Source organism: Struthio camelus, chromosome 25 (genome assembly GCF_040807025.1).
Source record: "Struthio camelus isolate bStrCam1 chromosome 25, bStrCam1.hap1, whole genome shotgun sequence".
Classification (NCBI taxonomy): domain Eukaryota; kingdom Metazoa; phylum Chordata; class Aves; order Struthioniformes; family Struthionidae; genus Struthio; species Struthio camelus.
Genome location: NC_090966.1, coordinates 2,480,711 through 2,494,844, shown reverse-complemented (window position 1 = coordinate 2,494,844; position 14,134 = coordinate 2,480,711). Strand labels below are relative to the sequence as shown.

At 60.5% G+C, this 14,134-nt stretch overlaps 1 gene segment (V, D, J or C); it reads right to left on the bottom strand.

Annotated features, from left to right (window-relative positions):
- Window positions 1-5,866: 5,866 nt before the first annotated feature.
- Window positions 5,867-12,298, bottom strand: LOC104144829 (Ig heavy chain V region 6.96-like). The segment is given in 3 exon segments: window positions 5,867-7,743; window positions 11,508-11,699; window positions 12,097-12,298. Coding segments are annotated over 3 exon segments (570 nt in total).
- Window positions 12,299-14,134: the final 1,836 nt, after the last annotated feature.

Here is a 14,134-nt window from a genome sequence, read left to right as displayed (position 1 = left end):
AAAACTTATTGTGGGCAAAAGGAGCCGTGCAGCTGTCAGACTCTCACAGCCCTTCTTCTTGATGATTTAGTACAGGGGCCCACAAGGAACTGTGTGCTGGTCCTCAGGGCAGTGGATCAGCCTCTTGGTGTCCCCATCTCCCTTAGTGTTGTGGAGCGAGCTACTGCTCCCAGGCATAACCGCCCAAGCCTGGCCAGGGCACGCCCAGTCAAAGCCAACCCCACCCCCCCCAGCCCAATCCCTCTGCCACGACCCAGCCCTCTCCTCCTCAGCTCATTCCCTCCTGCTGCCCCTCCTTCAAATGCTTCTCCCTGAAGCAAGGGCCCTTGGTACTCCCACGCAACCAGGGCCACATGTGCCTGGGGCAGGTGAGAGCAGGGCTATGCTTGGCATTGCAGGGGTCATAGAGTCATGGGACTGACCAATCCAGCTCATTCCCCACTACTCCTGTTGGGCTCACCTGGGGACCACAGTGTTTGCACTCCTCAGCAGAACAGCAAGTCTCTTTTTTCTGCCCTCAGCGTGCTTGGGAGGGATCTGGAACTCCCAGCAGGACACTTCTAGTCATGGGTCAGGACAGAGTCCTGCCACAGTATCATGGTCTCAGCTGCTGCCAGGGAGGGTGACCAACCCACAAAGCCTCTGGGTCCTGTCCCCTCTTCCCCACCTCACTTCCACATGGTGCTCCAGAACCTGGTCCCTTGGGGAGGAGTTGCAGGGCAGAGGTGGGAAATGGAAGTGTAGAGAGTAAATGGGAAGCAGGAGCCCAATGGAGCTGGAGACTTCAGGGTGGGAGGAGAAAGGGGAGTTGCAACGCTGCGGAAGGGAACGTCCTCGGCAGAGACAGAGCAGGGCGCCTCTAGTCACTTCAGGTTGTCCAAGTGTGTCAGGTGTTGCAGGTTCCCAGCAGCCCCCAAACCCATGGAGGGATGGCACATTGTTCCAGCCAAGGGTGCCCTTAAGAACCTCTTGGTTGGGATCCCCCATATAAATCCATGCTGGCCCCCCGCATACACACGTGAGCCAGAAGTAACAACAAGAAGGAGAGACTTTTCACCTTGTCCAGGAGAAAATTGGCTCTGCAGCTCAGCTCTTCATGTTGCATCATTGTGGGGCTCCCTAAAGAACATGAGGTAGCCAGCCACACTTGATTCAACTTGGGCTTTCCTTGTGAAAATTGCAGTCATACAAGGCTCTTTGTGCTTCTTCCTCAAGATGTCTTTCCTTGTCATCTTCTGCGTGTGAGAGAGACTGAAGGAAGGAAGGCGGTAACAGCATGTTCATGGCTTTGGGTGGGCTTGCGAGAGGGTCTGCTGCTGCAATCGGTACCTGTGTGCCCCTTTCTGGGAAGGCCAGCCCAGGCTTGCCACGAGAAGGCTGGGAAGAGGGCCTGGATCCCTGCAGCATTCCGCTTCTACCAGGGCCCCACAAAACCACCAGCTGAGAGGGACTCACCCCAGGCAGCACACCCGAGGCTGTGGGGCTCTGAACCCCGCACCTGGGCAGAGCCAAATGTCCAAGCTGCACAAGAGCAAAGCTGTGATACCATGCTACGGGAACGAGTGTTTCTATTTCCGTGACCTCACAGGGAATCAGGAGAAGCACAGAGAGGAAACACATAATGAGTTCTCTAATCTGGAGGCACATTGCTCTCACAGACACAGCCACACCCAGGAAAGTCAGGCACACAGGAACACAGCCAGTAAAGAAGCAGGAAAGGCCCGATACTCGCTCCCTTGGCAGCAGCATCAGAGCACTGAGGAAAAGCTGCGCCATGCTGGACGGGAGGCTCAGGCAACGTGCACTTCACCGCACACCTCTGAACTTCCCAGAAGAGCTCACATCTGGGCCATAAATCCTCTCACATCTCCAAACACACCTCCCTGCAAGCACAGGAAAGGCCTGCTTTTGGAAACAGCTGGTGCCATCTTCTGACTTGTGGCTGCTGGAAGGAAATGCTGAGTTGTCTGGACTCCCTCTCAGCCAGTTTTTGTTCTACCCTGCTAAAGAGTTGCTCCAGTGTGAGCCAAGCACCGCAGTAATATACCGCTGTGTCCTCTTGCTTTGCTGCCCGGATCTTCAGTGTGAATCTGTTCTGGGAGCTCTCCACTTTCCCCTCAAAGTGACCCTCGAAACCCTCTCCGTAGGCACCACCCTGATTGTAAATCCAGACCAGAGAGCCCTGCAGCTTCTGCTGGTACCAGAACATGTAGTAGCTGCCCATGTTGCCTCCACTCATGCTGCACTGGAAGGTACCTCCCTCGCCTTCTCGCACTACCAGCTTCCCAGGGTGTTGCTGCAAGGTCACCTGGCCGTTGACTGCTGTGGAGAGCAAGAGGGAGCCGTGGTCACCTTGAGAGTGGGCAAGGGAGAATGCAACCCTCGTGGGGGCACTGCAATGTCACTGGGCCAGCGGGAGGACTACATCCTACTCCTTGAACCCAGTAGATGAAGTCATGGTCAGGGCCACAGCCCCAACACAGCAACCAGGCCCTGTGAGCAGAGAGACACCGTATCTCCCTCCCTCCAGTTCCCGCTCAGATAGGGAGCTGCTTCTGCCTTTCTCATTGGAAGCGGGTACATGCAGACCTCTCCTGGGCACATGGATCCCATGTGCCTCCCTCCTCGACTCTGTCCTTGCAGCATGCACTGACCGCACTTGCCGCCCTCCGCAAACTGCTTCTACCAGTGCTCCGCAACTGGCCCCGAGGTGTGAGCGGAGCAGTCTTATGCCCCTATGCCCTGCCTGTCCCCACGCTGCGGACGTCGAAGGCCGAAAGGAGGCACCTAACCCACCGCTGGAGGCTGAGCAGGGCTGCGCCCAGACACAAGCAGCAGATGAGGCCAGCGCGGTGGGGGTAGCTCAGGCTGCTGAACAGCCCCGCAGGACGCTGCAGGGTGCAGCGCCACGCTCCGTTCCCGGGCTGTCAGGGCTCCCCATCCTGCTCACTAAGGCTGGACAATGACCCCACGCAGACCCCGGTCCAAAAGGCCAGGCCTGCTGGGTGTAGCCTTCCCCTGCTCCTGAGGGCAAGGTGATTTGCAGGAGACAGCGTCCTCCGCATGGCAGCAGGAGCAGCTGGGGCCCGGGATGGGCCACAGGCACCCGCAGGCAGCCCCAGCCCGCCCAGCCCCGGGCGCCCCTCACCTGCCGGCGCCGCTGCGAAGGACAAGGCCAGGAGCCAAGGCACCATCCGGGGCGGCATCATGGCCTGCTGGAGTGGCGCCGGTCGGCGACAAGGCAGCTGCGGCGGGAGGAGGAGAGGAGCAGCGCTGAGCCCCGCTCGGCCCCGCTCCTGCCCGCACCGGGATCGCGGCCCCTCGCCGCCGCGGCCACGCTGCCGGCCCTGCCCCCTCCGGACCCGCCCCTCGCTGCCGCAGCCCCTCTGTGGGAGGCAAGGGGGGCCCGACTAGCGGGCCCGGCCAGGCCAGGCCGGGCGAGGTTCACCAGCAGAGAAGGAGCGCGGCGCCCCCACAGGGCCACAGCAAGAGACTTTTCTCCCAGGACGGCTGCCAGGGGGTCCGGGCTCTTTAGGCCTGTGGAGCCCTTGGAAAGAAGGACCCCGGGCAATGCCCCCACGGCAGTAGGGGAAAGCTGCTCACCTGCTCGCTGGCTGCTCCAGAAAGGAAAGCGGGGTGAGGGGCTGTGCGCTGTGTGGGAGCCGTGCAGGTGGCCAGGGACAGTCGGGAGCAAAGCAGAGCTAGGAGGGTGCTGCTGCACCCACAGCCAGGCCTGGGCCTTGGCCAGGCCCCACTCGGGTCAGCCCCAGGGACAAGTGGCAGCTCACAGGGTCCCCTGGCAGGACTCCCTCTCCATGCCGTGCACCCTCATCCTGCCCTGCCTCATCCCCGTCCCCTGCCCACCAGGCCACCAGGCCAAGGTGGGGAGAAGCATGGGGAAAAGAACCCAACACAGCCTCTCCCCCTGGCGTCCCGGCTCCGTCCGCAAGGGTGCAGGCCACACACCCACTCCAAACAAGCTGTGCCACGGTGTCACGGTCTTGGCTGGTGTCATCTTTTCCGCGCTGTCGCCAACCCCGCAGAGTGTGCAGCTCCTGCCCCTCCCTCTTCCTCTGGGTGCTCCAGCCTGATGCCTCCGGGAGGAGGCCCAGGGCAGGGGTGAGAAAGGGACATGAGGTGGGTAAAGGGGAGGCAGGAGCCCACGGGAACGAGGCAGCTGGGGTTGGGCAGGAAATGGGGGATGTCAGGCTGTAACAGGGGGAAGACCCTTAGCAGAGAAGTCCCCTAGGCACTCTAGTCTGGTCCCTTGGGGAAGAGGTCCAGGGCAGGGGTGGGAAACGGAGATGCAGAGGTTAAAGGAGAGGCAAGAGGCCACTGCAGATGGAGACTAGCGGGAGGAAGAGAAAGCAGAGATTCCAGGCCACGGCCAGGGGAAGGTCCTCAACAGCGGAGCAGGGCACTGCTGGCCCCTCAGGGCTGTCGCAGCAGGGGAGGCGCTTCTGCGTCCTCTGCAGCCCTTAAAACCTGTGGAGCACTGGGGCAGCTTTCTGGGGCATGTTTCTGGCCCAGAGCACCCATAGATCCTCATGGTTGGGATCGCCACAAAATCCCAAGCTGGCCCCCCATGTGCATATATGCGCATGGAGCCAGAAGTAAACAGCAAGGAGGAGAGACTTTGCATCCTGTCCTTTTCCTGGGGAAAATCTGCTCTGCAGCTCAGCTCTTTGCGTGCATTACTGTGGGGCTCCCTAAAGAACATGAGGTAGCTAGCCACGCTTGATTCACCTTGGGCTTTCCCTGTGCAAAAGCTCATGTTCAAGGCTTTGGGTGGGCTTGCGAGAGGTTCTGCTGCTGCAATCGGTACCTGTGTGCCCCTTTCTGGGAAGGTCAGCCCAGGCTTGCCTCCAGAAGGCTGGGAAGAGGGCCTTGTCCTGCAGCCAAGCACAAAAACACCCTGCCTGATTTTGACCCCCCTCCTCCCATTTCTACCTTTGCCTTGCCCGTGCTTGACTCACTGTGCCCACTGCTTAGCTCTCCGGTAGTGCAGAAATAGGTGGCTGTGTCTGCAGCTGCTGCAGAGAGCAGGTCCAGGGACAGCTGGTGATTTGGCTTTGCAAGAACGAAGCAAAGTGTTGGAGTCCCGGGAAAGGATACTGCAGCACTATGTGGTGCAGGTCTTTGCCAGGAGTCTGCCGGAGCCAGTCGCAAGCGTAGCTGCTGCCAGCGATGGGTGTGCCAGAGATGTGGCAGGTCAGGGTGAGAGGCTCTGAGCCCTTCCCTGTTGTGGGCCCAGGGGCCTCTGTGTGCACCTGAGAAAGAGCACCTGCAGGCACACGAGCCAAGCATGAGCAGATGGCAAGGGCTCAAGCAATCACTTTATCTACTCTCACATTTGCCTGGCCTCCTACTTCACACCTCCAAGAGCCTACAGCTACAGGCATGTGTTCTCAAAAGCTCTTGCTCCCGTTACATTCTCCGATCTGGGAAACAAGCGCTCAGGCAAAACCAAAGAAACCAGAAAGGCACCATGGATGATAAACGCACTCACACGTGTGTCCGCCAGGGCCCTCAGAGCCAGAGCAGAAGGGGAAAGTCCTGAAAGCTCTGACTTTTTGCAAGATGCCTTTGCAGTCCTTGAGGGGAGGTCCCGACTGTAAACATCAAACAATCTCATTCACAAGGCAAGGTGCACTTTTGTCCTTCCTGGATCATTCTGCATGACAAATGCCCTGACTCTGACTTCCCTTCTCTCCCAGGGAGCTCCAGAAATGACATTTGGCACAGGAATGTTGAGGGAATGTTGTTCTCCTCTTTTGACTGCAAGTTGCTCTGCTGGAATCTGAAAGACAAATCTGCAGGTCAAACAAAGGCTGTCTGAACGATTAAAAAGAAAACCCTCAGCCAAGTGAGCAGTGCTGTTAAGAATGCTCTTGTCTGTAGCGTTTAAGGTGCGTTGTTGTTTTGGAAATACATAGCTGCTGGTACATGCACGTGGTTGACACGGCACCAGTATGTACCCAAACCTGGAGCCGGGCTTTGGGAGGAAGGGGAGCAACTTGCATCCCTGTTAACTGACTTCATCTGCAGGGGCCACTGCTCCTTCTTGGAGCCTGAAGAGACTGAGAGCTGGCCATGGCTCTTCCTGGGCAGAGGGTCATGTATTTCTTCAGAGTACCCAACTGGCTGCTGCTGTGTGAGTCCCACCCACAGCTGGCCCTGGGCGCCTCACCTCCCGATACCAACACACGTTAACAGTTTTTGAAGCTGAAGCTGTATGCAGGACAGAGAGCTTTCAGCATAGCCAGGCGCTCCTCTGGCTGTGCTGGTTCTGCAGGTGCCCTGAGCAGGCAGAGGCCAGCTATAAGGGCCTTCCATGGGGACCCAGTGAGTCTGGGGAGGCTTTGGGCAGAGTCTCGGCTGCGGTTCTCCCTGTGCTGCTCAGCCTGCGTGGGAATTGGAGCCACACTGCAGCTCTGGGGTGGTGCAGAGCCGCTGTCGGCCCCGGCTTTCCCTGAGCTCTGGCGGCTTTCCAACCTCCCCCTTTGCAGGACCGGGTCACTCTAAGTGCATCAGAGGCTGCCTGTCTCCTCTGCTTGCCCCTCACACTGCCGAATCAGTAGGCTGCACTCAGTCGACCTGAACCATGCTTGCTACCAGAGAAGGGTTATTCACATACTGCGATGTAGTCCGTCCATCACAGGAGCCGGTCCAAATGGGTGGACCATGGAAACAGAGCTGTTCCCAATGCCCGTGCATTTTGGGAAGCTGAGGGGGAGCGTGGGGTAGTGAGAGAGGGAGATGGAGGCATACACAATGGTTAGCGCTCACGCAGAGCCAAGAATTACGTTGAATGTCCCCATTGGACTTGAACGCTGGCTTTGGGTCTTGTCAGGAGGAAAGGGGCGATGCCAGGAAAGTAACCATGTGTGGCAGGCCAGGGCTCACCCTGTGGCGTGCACTAATGGCCCATCTCTCACTGGCAGCAGCCCTAAGCTTGCGTGGCCAAAGCCTCCCCTCAGCAAAGCACAGCAGGGCTCTTCCCACCACAGTTTGCACAGACACACAGGTGCTCAAGCTTGGGCAACAGGTTAGGGTGTGAGGAGTCCTCACAGCCCCACAGGGCTGGGTGGGATGCAGGGGTGTGCTCCACTGCTGGGGGTGTGGCACCCCCCTTCCACTTACCTAGGACAAACAATTGCCCAACACATGGCAGCCCATGTGGCTAGGCCTGCTCTGTATCTCCTCTCCCGCTTGGCTCTGCCCGCAGAGATGCTCTGCCTGCTTTTCCCCTTGTCCGTGCCCCTGTGACCCCTGCCCAGCCAGCTGGAGGAGGGGCTGCTGCCCACGGCCCGTGTCCCAGCTAGAGCCCATTCGCTCCCTCACACCTGGGCTGGGCTCTGACACCCTCACCGCAAAAGGGAGCAGGGCAGGAAGCTGATATTGTCAGCGCACCCATGAGTATCTCTCATCGTGGTCCCTGCAGGGCGCAGTAATAGAGCTCGCTGTCAGCCAGGTCCAGCGCGGCGATGCTCAAGGTGCCGGAGCTCTCATCGGCCTGGCTGGAAAACCTCTTGCGGGCAAAAGGGGCTGTGTGGCTGTATGAACCCCCCCGGCCCTTCCTCTGGAGGATGTATTGCAGGGGCATACCGGCACGCTGCCGATACCAGGCCACGTAAACATAGGAGGTGTTGGAGCTGTAGGTGCATCGGAAGGTCGCTGAATGCTCTGCTCGCCCCCGCACTGCAGACATTGTTGGTTGGATCGTGTCACCTTGAAGTGATCCTGAAACCAGAGCAGGGCTCTTTATTCGCTCCTTCACTCCAACCAGCGCAAGGAAAGAGGCTGGGCTGGGGGCCGGGGGTGACGGAAACAAGAAATGCCGTTTCCAAAACCCAGACACGTTGGAAGCGCGAGGGAAGGGTGGGAAGGTGAGAGGGGCTGCGGGCAGGTCAAGTAGCCAGAGGTTGTTTGGGGATGTGAAATATGCTGAGCATTCCTGTCAGACTTGAACACTGCCTTTGGGTTTGGGGAAGAGGAAAGGAGAACTCTCAAGCAGGTAACTCCTTATGGCACCTGTGGGATTGGCCCACGGGTCACTTTGAAAGCCCAGTTCTCCCTGGGAACAGCCCTGAACACCCCAGCAGTTGCCTCCCCTCCAGCTCCCACAGCCAGGGCCAGAGGCCCCTGCAGCAGGTTTGTGGCAGGCTGCAGCCAGGTGTCCTGTTCCCATGTAACGGCACTGAGCTGTCAGGTGGAGTCCCAGGGCTGCAGGGCATGCAGGGCCAGAGGTACCTTTGCCCGTGGATTATTCCAGGCGGCCACGGCTCAACCCTCCTCCACCAGCACGTATTGCGTAAATCATGTTTGGAGCAGGAGGCCCACTTGAGGCCAGAACCAAGGGCCTGACAGGACTGCAGCCCCCGGTAGGTTTTCTGGCTGAAACTGGATCCATGGCAGCAGAGCTGCACAGAGCCGCTGGGCACTCACAGCCCTCTGCCAGCCTCCACCAGCTGCCCCCGGGCCTGCACCGCTGCGGGTGGATGATGCAGGGAGCAAGGCAGCGCACACACAAGGAGGCAGGAAGTTCACCAGCTGCTCTGGCATCCCCTTTCCAGGGACATGGAGAGACCGCATTGCCCCTCTAGCCTGGAAAAAAACACCGGCCCCGGAAAATCCCAAGGCTGCCCTCCTCGGGGCTGATCTTGGCCCTTTCCTGACATGTCTCGCAGCTCTCAAAAGCCTCCCTTTCCCTGCCGCGGCATCCAGGGCCCAGTGGGGAGGTTTCCATGGGAGAGCGCCCTCCGCACGGGAGCAGGAGCAGCTGGGGCCCGGGACAGGGCGGTTGGGTGCCCACGGGCAGCCCCAGCCCACCCAGCCCCAGCCTCGCTGCCCTCCCCGCCCACCCCTCACCTGCCAGCGCCGCTGCGAAGGACAAGGCCAGCAGCCAAGGCACCATCCGGGGCAGCATCATGCTCTGCCGGGCCGGCGCCAGTCGGGGCAAGGCAGCCCCGGCGGGAGGCGGAGAGGAGCAGCGCTGAGCTGCCCTCGGCCCCGCTCCTGCCCGCACCGGGATCGCGGCCCCTCGCCGCTGCCAACCCCCCCCCCCGCCCCCGCTCTCACAGCCCCTCTGTGGGAGGGGAAGGGCACACCCAGCTCCCAGCCGGCTCGACCCCAGGCAGATTCCCCAGCAGAGAAGGAGCACGGCGCCCCCAAAAGGCCAAGGCTCCTTTCCCTTTTCTCCCAGAACGGCTGTGCCGGTGTCCTGGCTCTTTAGGCCTGCGTAGCCCTTGCAAAGAGGGCTGGGCAACGCCTAGGGAACAGGGAAAAGCTGCTCTCCTGCTTGGTGCCCGCTCTGGAAAGGAGAGCAGGGGGAGGGGCTGTGGGCCCTGCGGAAGCAGGGGAGATGGCCAGGAACGGCTAGGAACAAAGCAGAGTCAAGGAGCGCGCTGCTCTGGCTGCAGCCAGCTCGGGGCCTTGGCCAGGCCAACCTCCAGCAGGCCACCACCCCCCCACCCCCCCCTTACAGGCTGTCGGCCCACAGCTTCCTCTCACAGGACTCTCCCCCTGGTCCGCACCTCCATCTTGCCCTGGCCGCCTCCCCTGCCCCCTGCCCACAGGGTTGAAGCACAGCATGGAGAAAAGACCTCCCCTCCCCCCAATCAGTTCTGATACTGCCCCCCTTTCAGTTCTCTGTTGTTGGGTACATGGAGTCTCCAGACGCTCTCAGCCCTTCTCCAGTCTCCGCTTGCCTCACCACTGAAAGGACACTCAGACACAGTCTCAGAGGATCAGGGAGAGAGCAGCAGGAAGCCCAGGGGCTCCTGCCAGCCACCCTCCAACTGCAGTGTCCCGCATCAAGAGCTGCTGCTCACCAGGGAAGGACCACGAGTCCCCTCTTGCCAACAGAGCTGATCTGCTCAAGGGCTGTACCGTGGGGCTCCCCTCCTCTCCCAGCTCTGTAGTTGCTCTGCTTCTTCCAGGCAGCCCCTCGACCAGCCCTGAGAGCTGCAATGTCTTCTTGCAGTATTGTGCAGTAGCAGCAGCAGTGCACGGAGCGGGAGCAAAGCACAGCTAGTGTGGGCATGTAAGCGCACAGAAAGGGCTCTGAGCTTTGTGGGGCTCTCCCAAGGACCAGGATCTCCTTCACCTCCCAGGAACGTGGCCAGGCAGAGATGTAGCAAGGCCAGCATCACCTCACCTCAGCCTGCTCCCCTTCCCAGACAAAGCTGAGAGACAGTACCTGTCCAACCCTTGCCCCCTGGGGGCAAGGTTGGCCTGAGCAGGGCCCTGCTTGTCTTGGGACAAGTGGTGGGAGTCAGTAGAAAGCACAGCTCTAGCTTGGTGATCGCCCACTGCAACAGTCATCCCTGGAGGCTTGGAGGAGGAGAAGCAAAAGAGCAAAGATGTAATGTGCCGGTACCAGAACAGACTGCCTCCCCTCGTTCTGTGCTGCAAGGTGCCTCCCTCACCATCACATGGGGCCCACTCACGGAGCTCCTCATCCTACGCCCTCGTCTTTGCCCTTGTCCTCGCAGGACTGACTGCAGTGCCCGGAGGGGAAACTGCTGGGCCCAGCGCAAAGCAAGGAGCCCGGAGGTGCAGGTATAGCAGCCTTGGGAGGTTCCCCAGTGCTCTGCCTGTTGCCATGCTACAGAGGCCATAAGCTGCACTGAGATGCCTCATCGGCAGCTGGAAGTGGAACAAGGCTCTTCCCAATGTGCTCTGCAGGGACACATGAGGGTCAGGCCAGCAGGGCTGCGAGGACTCAGCACAGCTCCACGGGGCCAAGCAGGGCACAGGGCACGCTCAGTTCCCAGGGTGCCAGGGCCACCCATCACGCTTCTCTAGGCAGGGCAATAAGCCCGTGCATGTGGCAACCCACATGATCATGCCTGCACCACTTTGCCTCTCTCCAGCTCAGCTCTGCCTGCTATGCTGCTCCACCCACATTTCCCACCCCATCTGTACCACTGTGACCTGTGCCCAGCCAAGGTCCCTCCTCAGCACAGCCCAGTCCCTTCCTCAAAGCAGGGCGGGACTGAGACAAGCATGGATGCAAAATGGGGGAAGGGAGGAGTGGAAGAAGTGGAAGCAGCCCCAAATCACACCTGAAAACACAGCAGGGCTGTTCTCACAGGGATTCACTGCAACAAGCACAAAGAAAACATGGGGCGGGGGGGGGAGCATGGAATGGGGACAAGCTACAGGAAACGCCCGTGTTAGAGCTGAAGCCTGCCCTTCTATCAGTGGTGCAAGAAAGGGGTGGTGTGGGGAAAGGTCCCACTTGCCGCACCTGTGCCATTGCCGCATGGTGAGCAGCCATGGCCCCAAACCTGCGTGGCACTCCCCTCGCCGCCAGCTCCCACACTCTGGGCCAGGGCCACCGGCAGGAGGTTTGCGTAAGGGCGCAGCCGGATTTCCTGTCACTGTGGCAATGGCACAGAAATAGTAGGCGGAGTCCTGGGGGTGCAGGCCATGCAGGGCCAGAGATGCCACGGCCTGCAAATTGTTGCGGGAGGCAGTGGCTCGACCCTCCACAGCCGTACCGTAACGAATGTAGGTAGAATCATGGCTAATGGTGGCGACCCACTCGAGTCTGGCGCCGGGGGCCTGACGGTACCAAAATAAATGATAATCATTGAAGTTGAAGCCGTATCCCTGGCAGGAGAGGCGCATGGATTCCCCAGGTGCTTTCAGCTCTCCTCCAGCCGCCACCAGGCGCACCTGGGCCTGCACGCCTGTGGACAGAGAGTGCATGGAGCAAGGCAGTGCACACACACACACACACGGTGGCAGGCAGTTCACCAGCCGCTCTGGGGTTCCCTTCCTGGGGACATGGAGACCCAGCATCATCCCTCATCCCCCTACCCTGGGAAACCCACTGGCCCTGGAAAATCCCAAGGCTGCCCTCCTCAGGGCTGAACTTGGCCTTGTCCTGAAATGTCCCCCAAATCCTGGAAACCTCCCTCTCCCTGCCATAGAACCTCATCCCCACTGGGGAAGGCAATTTGCAGGGGCAAGCACATCCCATGGCAGGGCAGGTAGCTGCTGGGGCCCGGCACAGGGCACAGGCTCCTGTGCACAGCCCCAGCCCGCCCAGCCCCGGCCTCGCCACCCTCCCCGCCTGCCTCTCACCTGCCGGCGCCGCCGCGAAGGACAAGGCCAGCAGCCAAGGCACCATCCGGGGCGGCATCATCCCCGGCCGCGCCCGGGGCTGAGGCCAGCTGGGGGCAAAGCAGCCCCGGCGGGAGGCGGAGAGGAGCAGAGCTGAACCACGCTCAGCCCCTCTCCCGCACCCACCGGCATTGTGGGTCCACACCGCGGTACCGCTAACCACTCTGCTCGCCCCCCGCCCACACCCGTCCCGCCCCCGCCGCCCCCGCCGCCGCTGTGGCCCTTCTGTGGGAGCAGGAGGCGGGGTGCAGGGCCGGCCCGGTGGAGGTGCATCAGCAGAGAAGGCCCGCAGCGCCCCCACAAGGCCACGGCTCCTTTCTCTGTTTTCCCCAGGCAGCGGCACGAGTGCGCGGGCTCTCCAGCCCTGCAGAGCCTCGTAAAGAGGAAGCCTGGGCAGCGCCTCAGAGGCCGCAGGGAAAAGCTCTCCTGCTCGGTGGCTGCTGCAGAAAGAAGAGCGGATGGGGGCTGCAAGCCATGGGGGAGCCCTGCAGACGGTCGTGGCTGGCATGGAGGAAAGCTAAGGCATGGAATGGCCTGCTCTGCCTGCATATGGGTCAGGGTCTCCTCAGCCAGGCCCAGCTCGGGCAGCCCCACCACTGGGCTCTCAGCTGGGGCTTATGGGGCAGATGTGGAAAGGGGAACTGTTACAGGAAATGTTTACGTTAGATGTGCGACCTGTTGCTGGGTCTGGGGTGTAGCAAAGAGAGATGGAGGGACTACTTCCATTTTCAGGACAACCGGGGTCACCCCACAGAGTGCTGTGATAGCCCAGCTCTGCCTGGGAACAGCCCCAAGTGCCCCCACACCCCGCCCCACCACTCATCTCCCCCTCCCCCCCCCCAGCTCCCACACCTTGGGCCAGGGGCCCTGGCACGAGCTTTGTATAAGGGCAAAGCTGGCTTTCCGGTCCCTGTGGGAACGGTGCGGAAGTAACCGGTGGAGTCCCAGGCGTGCAAGGCGTGCAGTGCCAAGATGCCTCAGCCCATGGATTGTCCCAGGAGGTGGTGGCTCAGTCCTCCACCACTGGTACGTACTTAATGAACGAGGAATCGTAGCTGGTGTAGGAGGCCCACCGGGGGCTTGATCCCAGGGGCCTGCTGATCACAGAATCACAGAATCATTTTGCTGGGAAGGGACCTCTGGAGATCATCTAGTCCAACCTCCCTGCTCAGGCAGGGTCCTCTAGAGCATATTGCCCAGGATTACATCCAGACAGGTTTTGAATATCTCCAGGGAAGGAGAGTCCACTACCTCTCTGGGCAACCTGTTCCAATGCTCTGTCACCCTCACAGTGAAGAAGTTTTTTCTCAGGTTTAGGTGGAACTTCCTGTGGATCAGTTTCTGCCCCTTGCCTCTTGTCCTGTTGCTGGGCACCACGGAGAAGAGACTGGCCTCATCCTCTTGACACTCCCCCTTCAGATACTTATACACGTTGATGAGATCACCTCTCAGTCTTCTCTTCTCCACCCTGAACAGGCCCAAGATACCAAAGCACGTTGTGGTCCTTGAGGGTGAAGCTGCATAGATGGCAGGAGAGGTGCATGGAGGCCTCAGCTGCTCACAGCCCTCCCTCGGCCTCCCGCAGCTGCACCTGAGCCCTCACCCCTGTGGACAGAGAGCACAGGCCAGGGGCTGGGGCCGCTCAGAGACAAAGCATCCCTGGCACGAGGCAGACAGGAGCAGAGCTGAGCCACTCTCAGCCCCTCTCCTAGCTGCACAGGGATTGTGGCCCCTCCTGCAGCAGCAGCAGCCCTCAGCTCAGCAGCACCGCTGACTCTACCCACCCTGCCTGCAGCAGCCCTTTCAGTGGGAGGAGAAGGGGGGACGCAAGACCAGATTGGACCAGGCCAGGGGAGGGTCATCAGCAGAGGGGGAGTGTGGCATTCCTAGAAGGCCACAGCTCCTTTTCCTTTTCTCCCCGGATGGCTGTGAGGGTTTACCAGCTCTTTAGCTCTATGTAGCCTCATAAAGAGGGACCCTAAGCAAAGCCTCCGAGGTG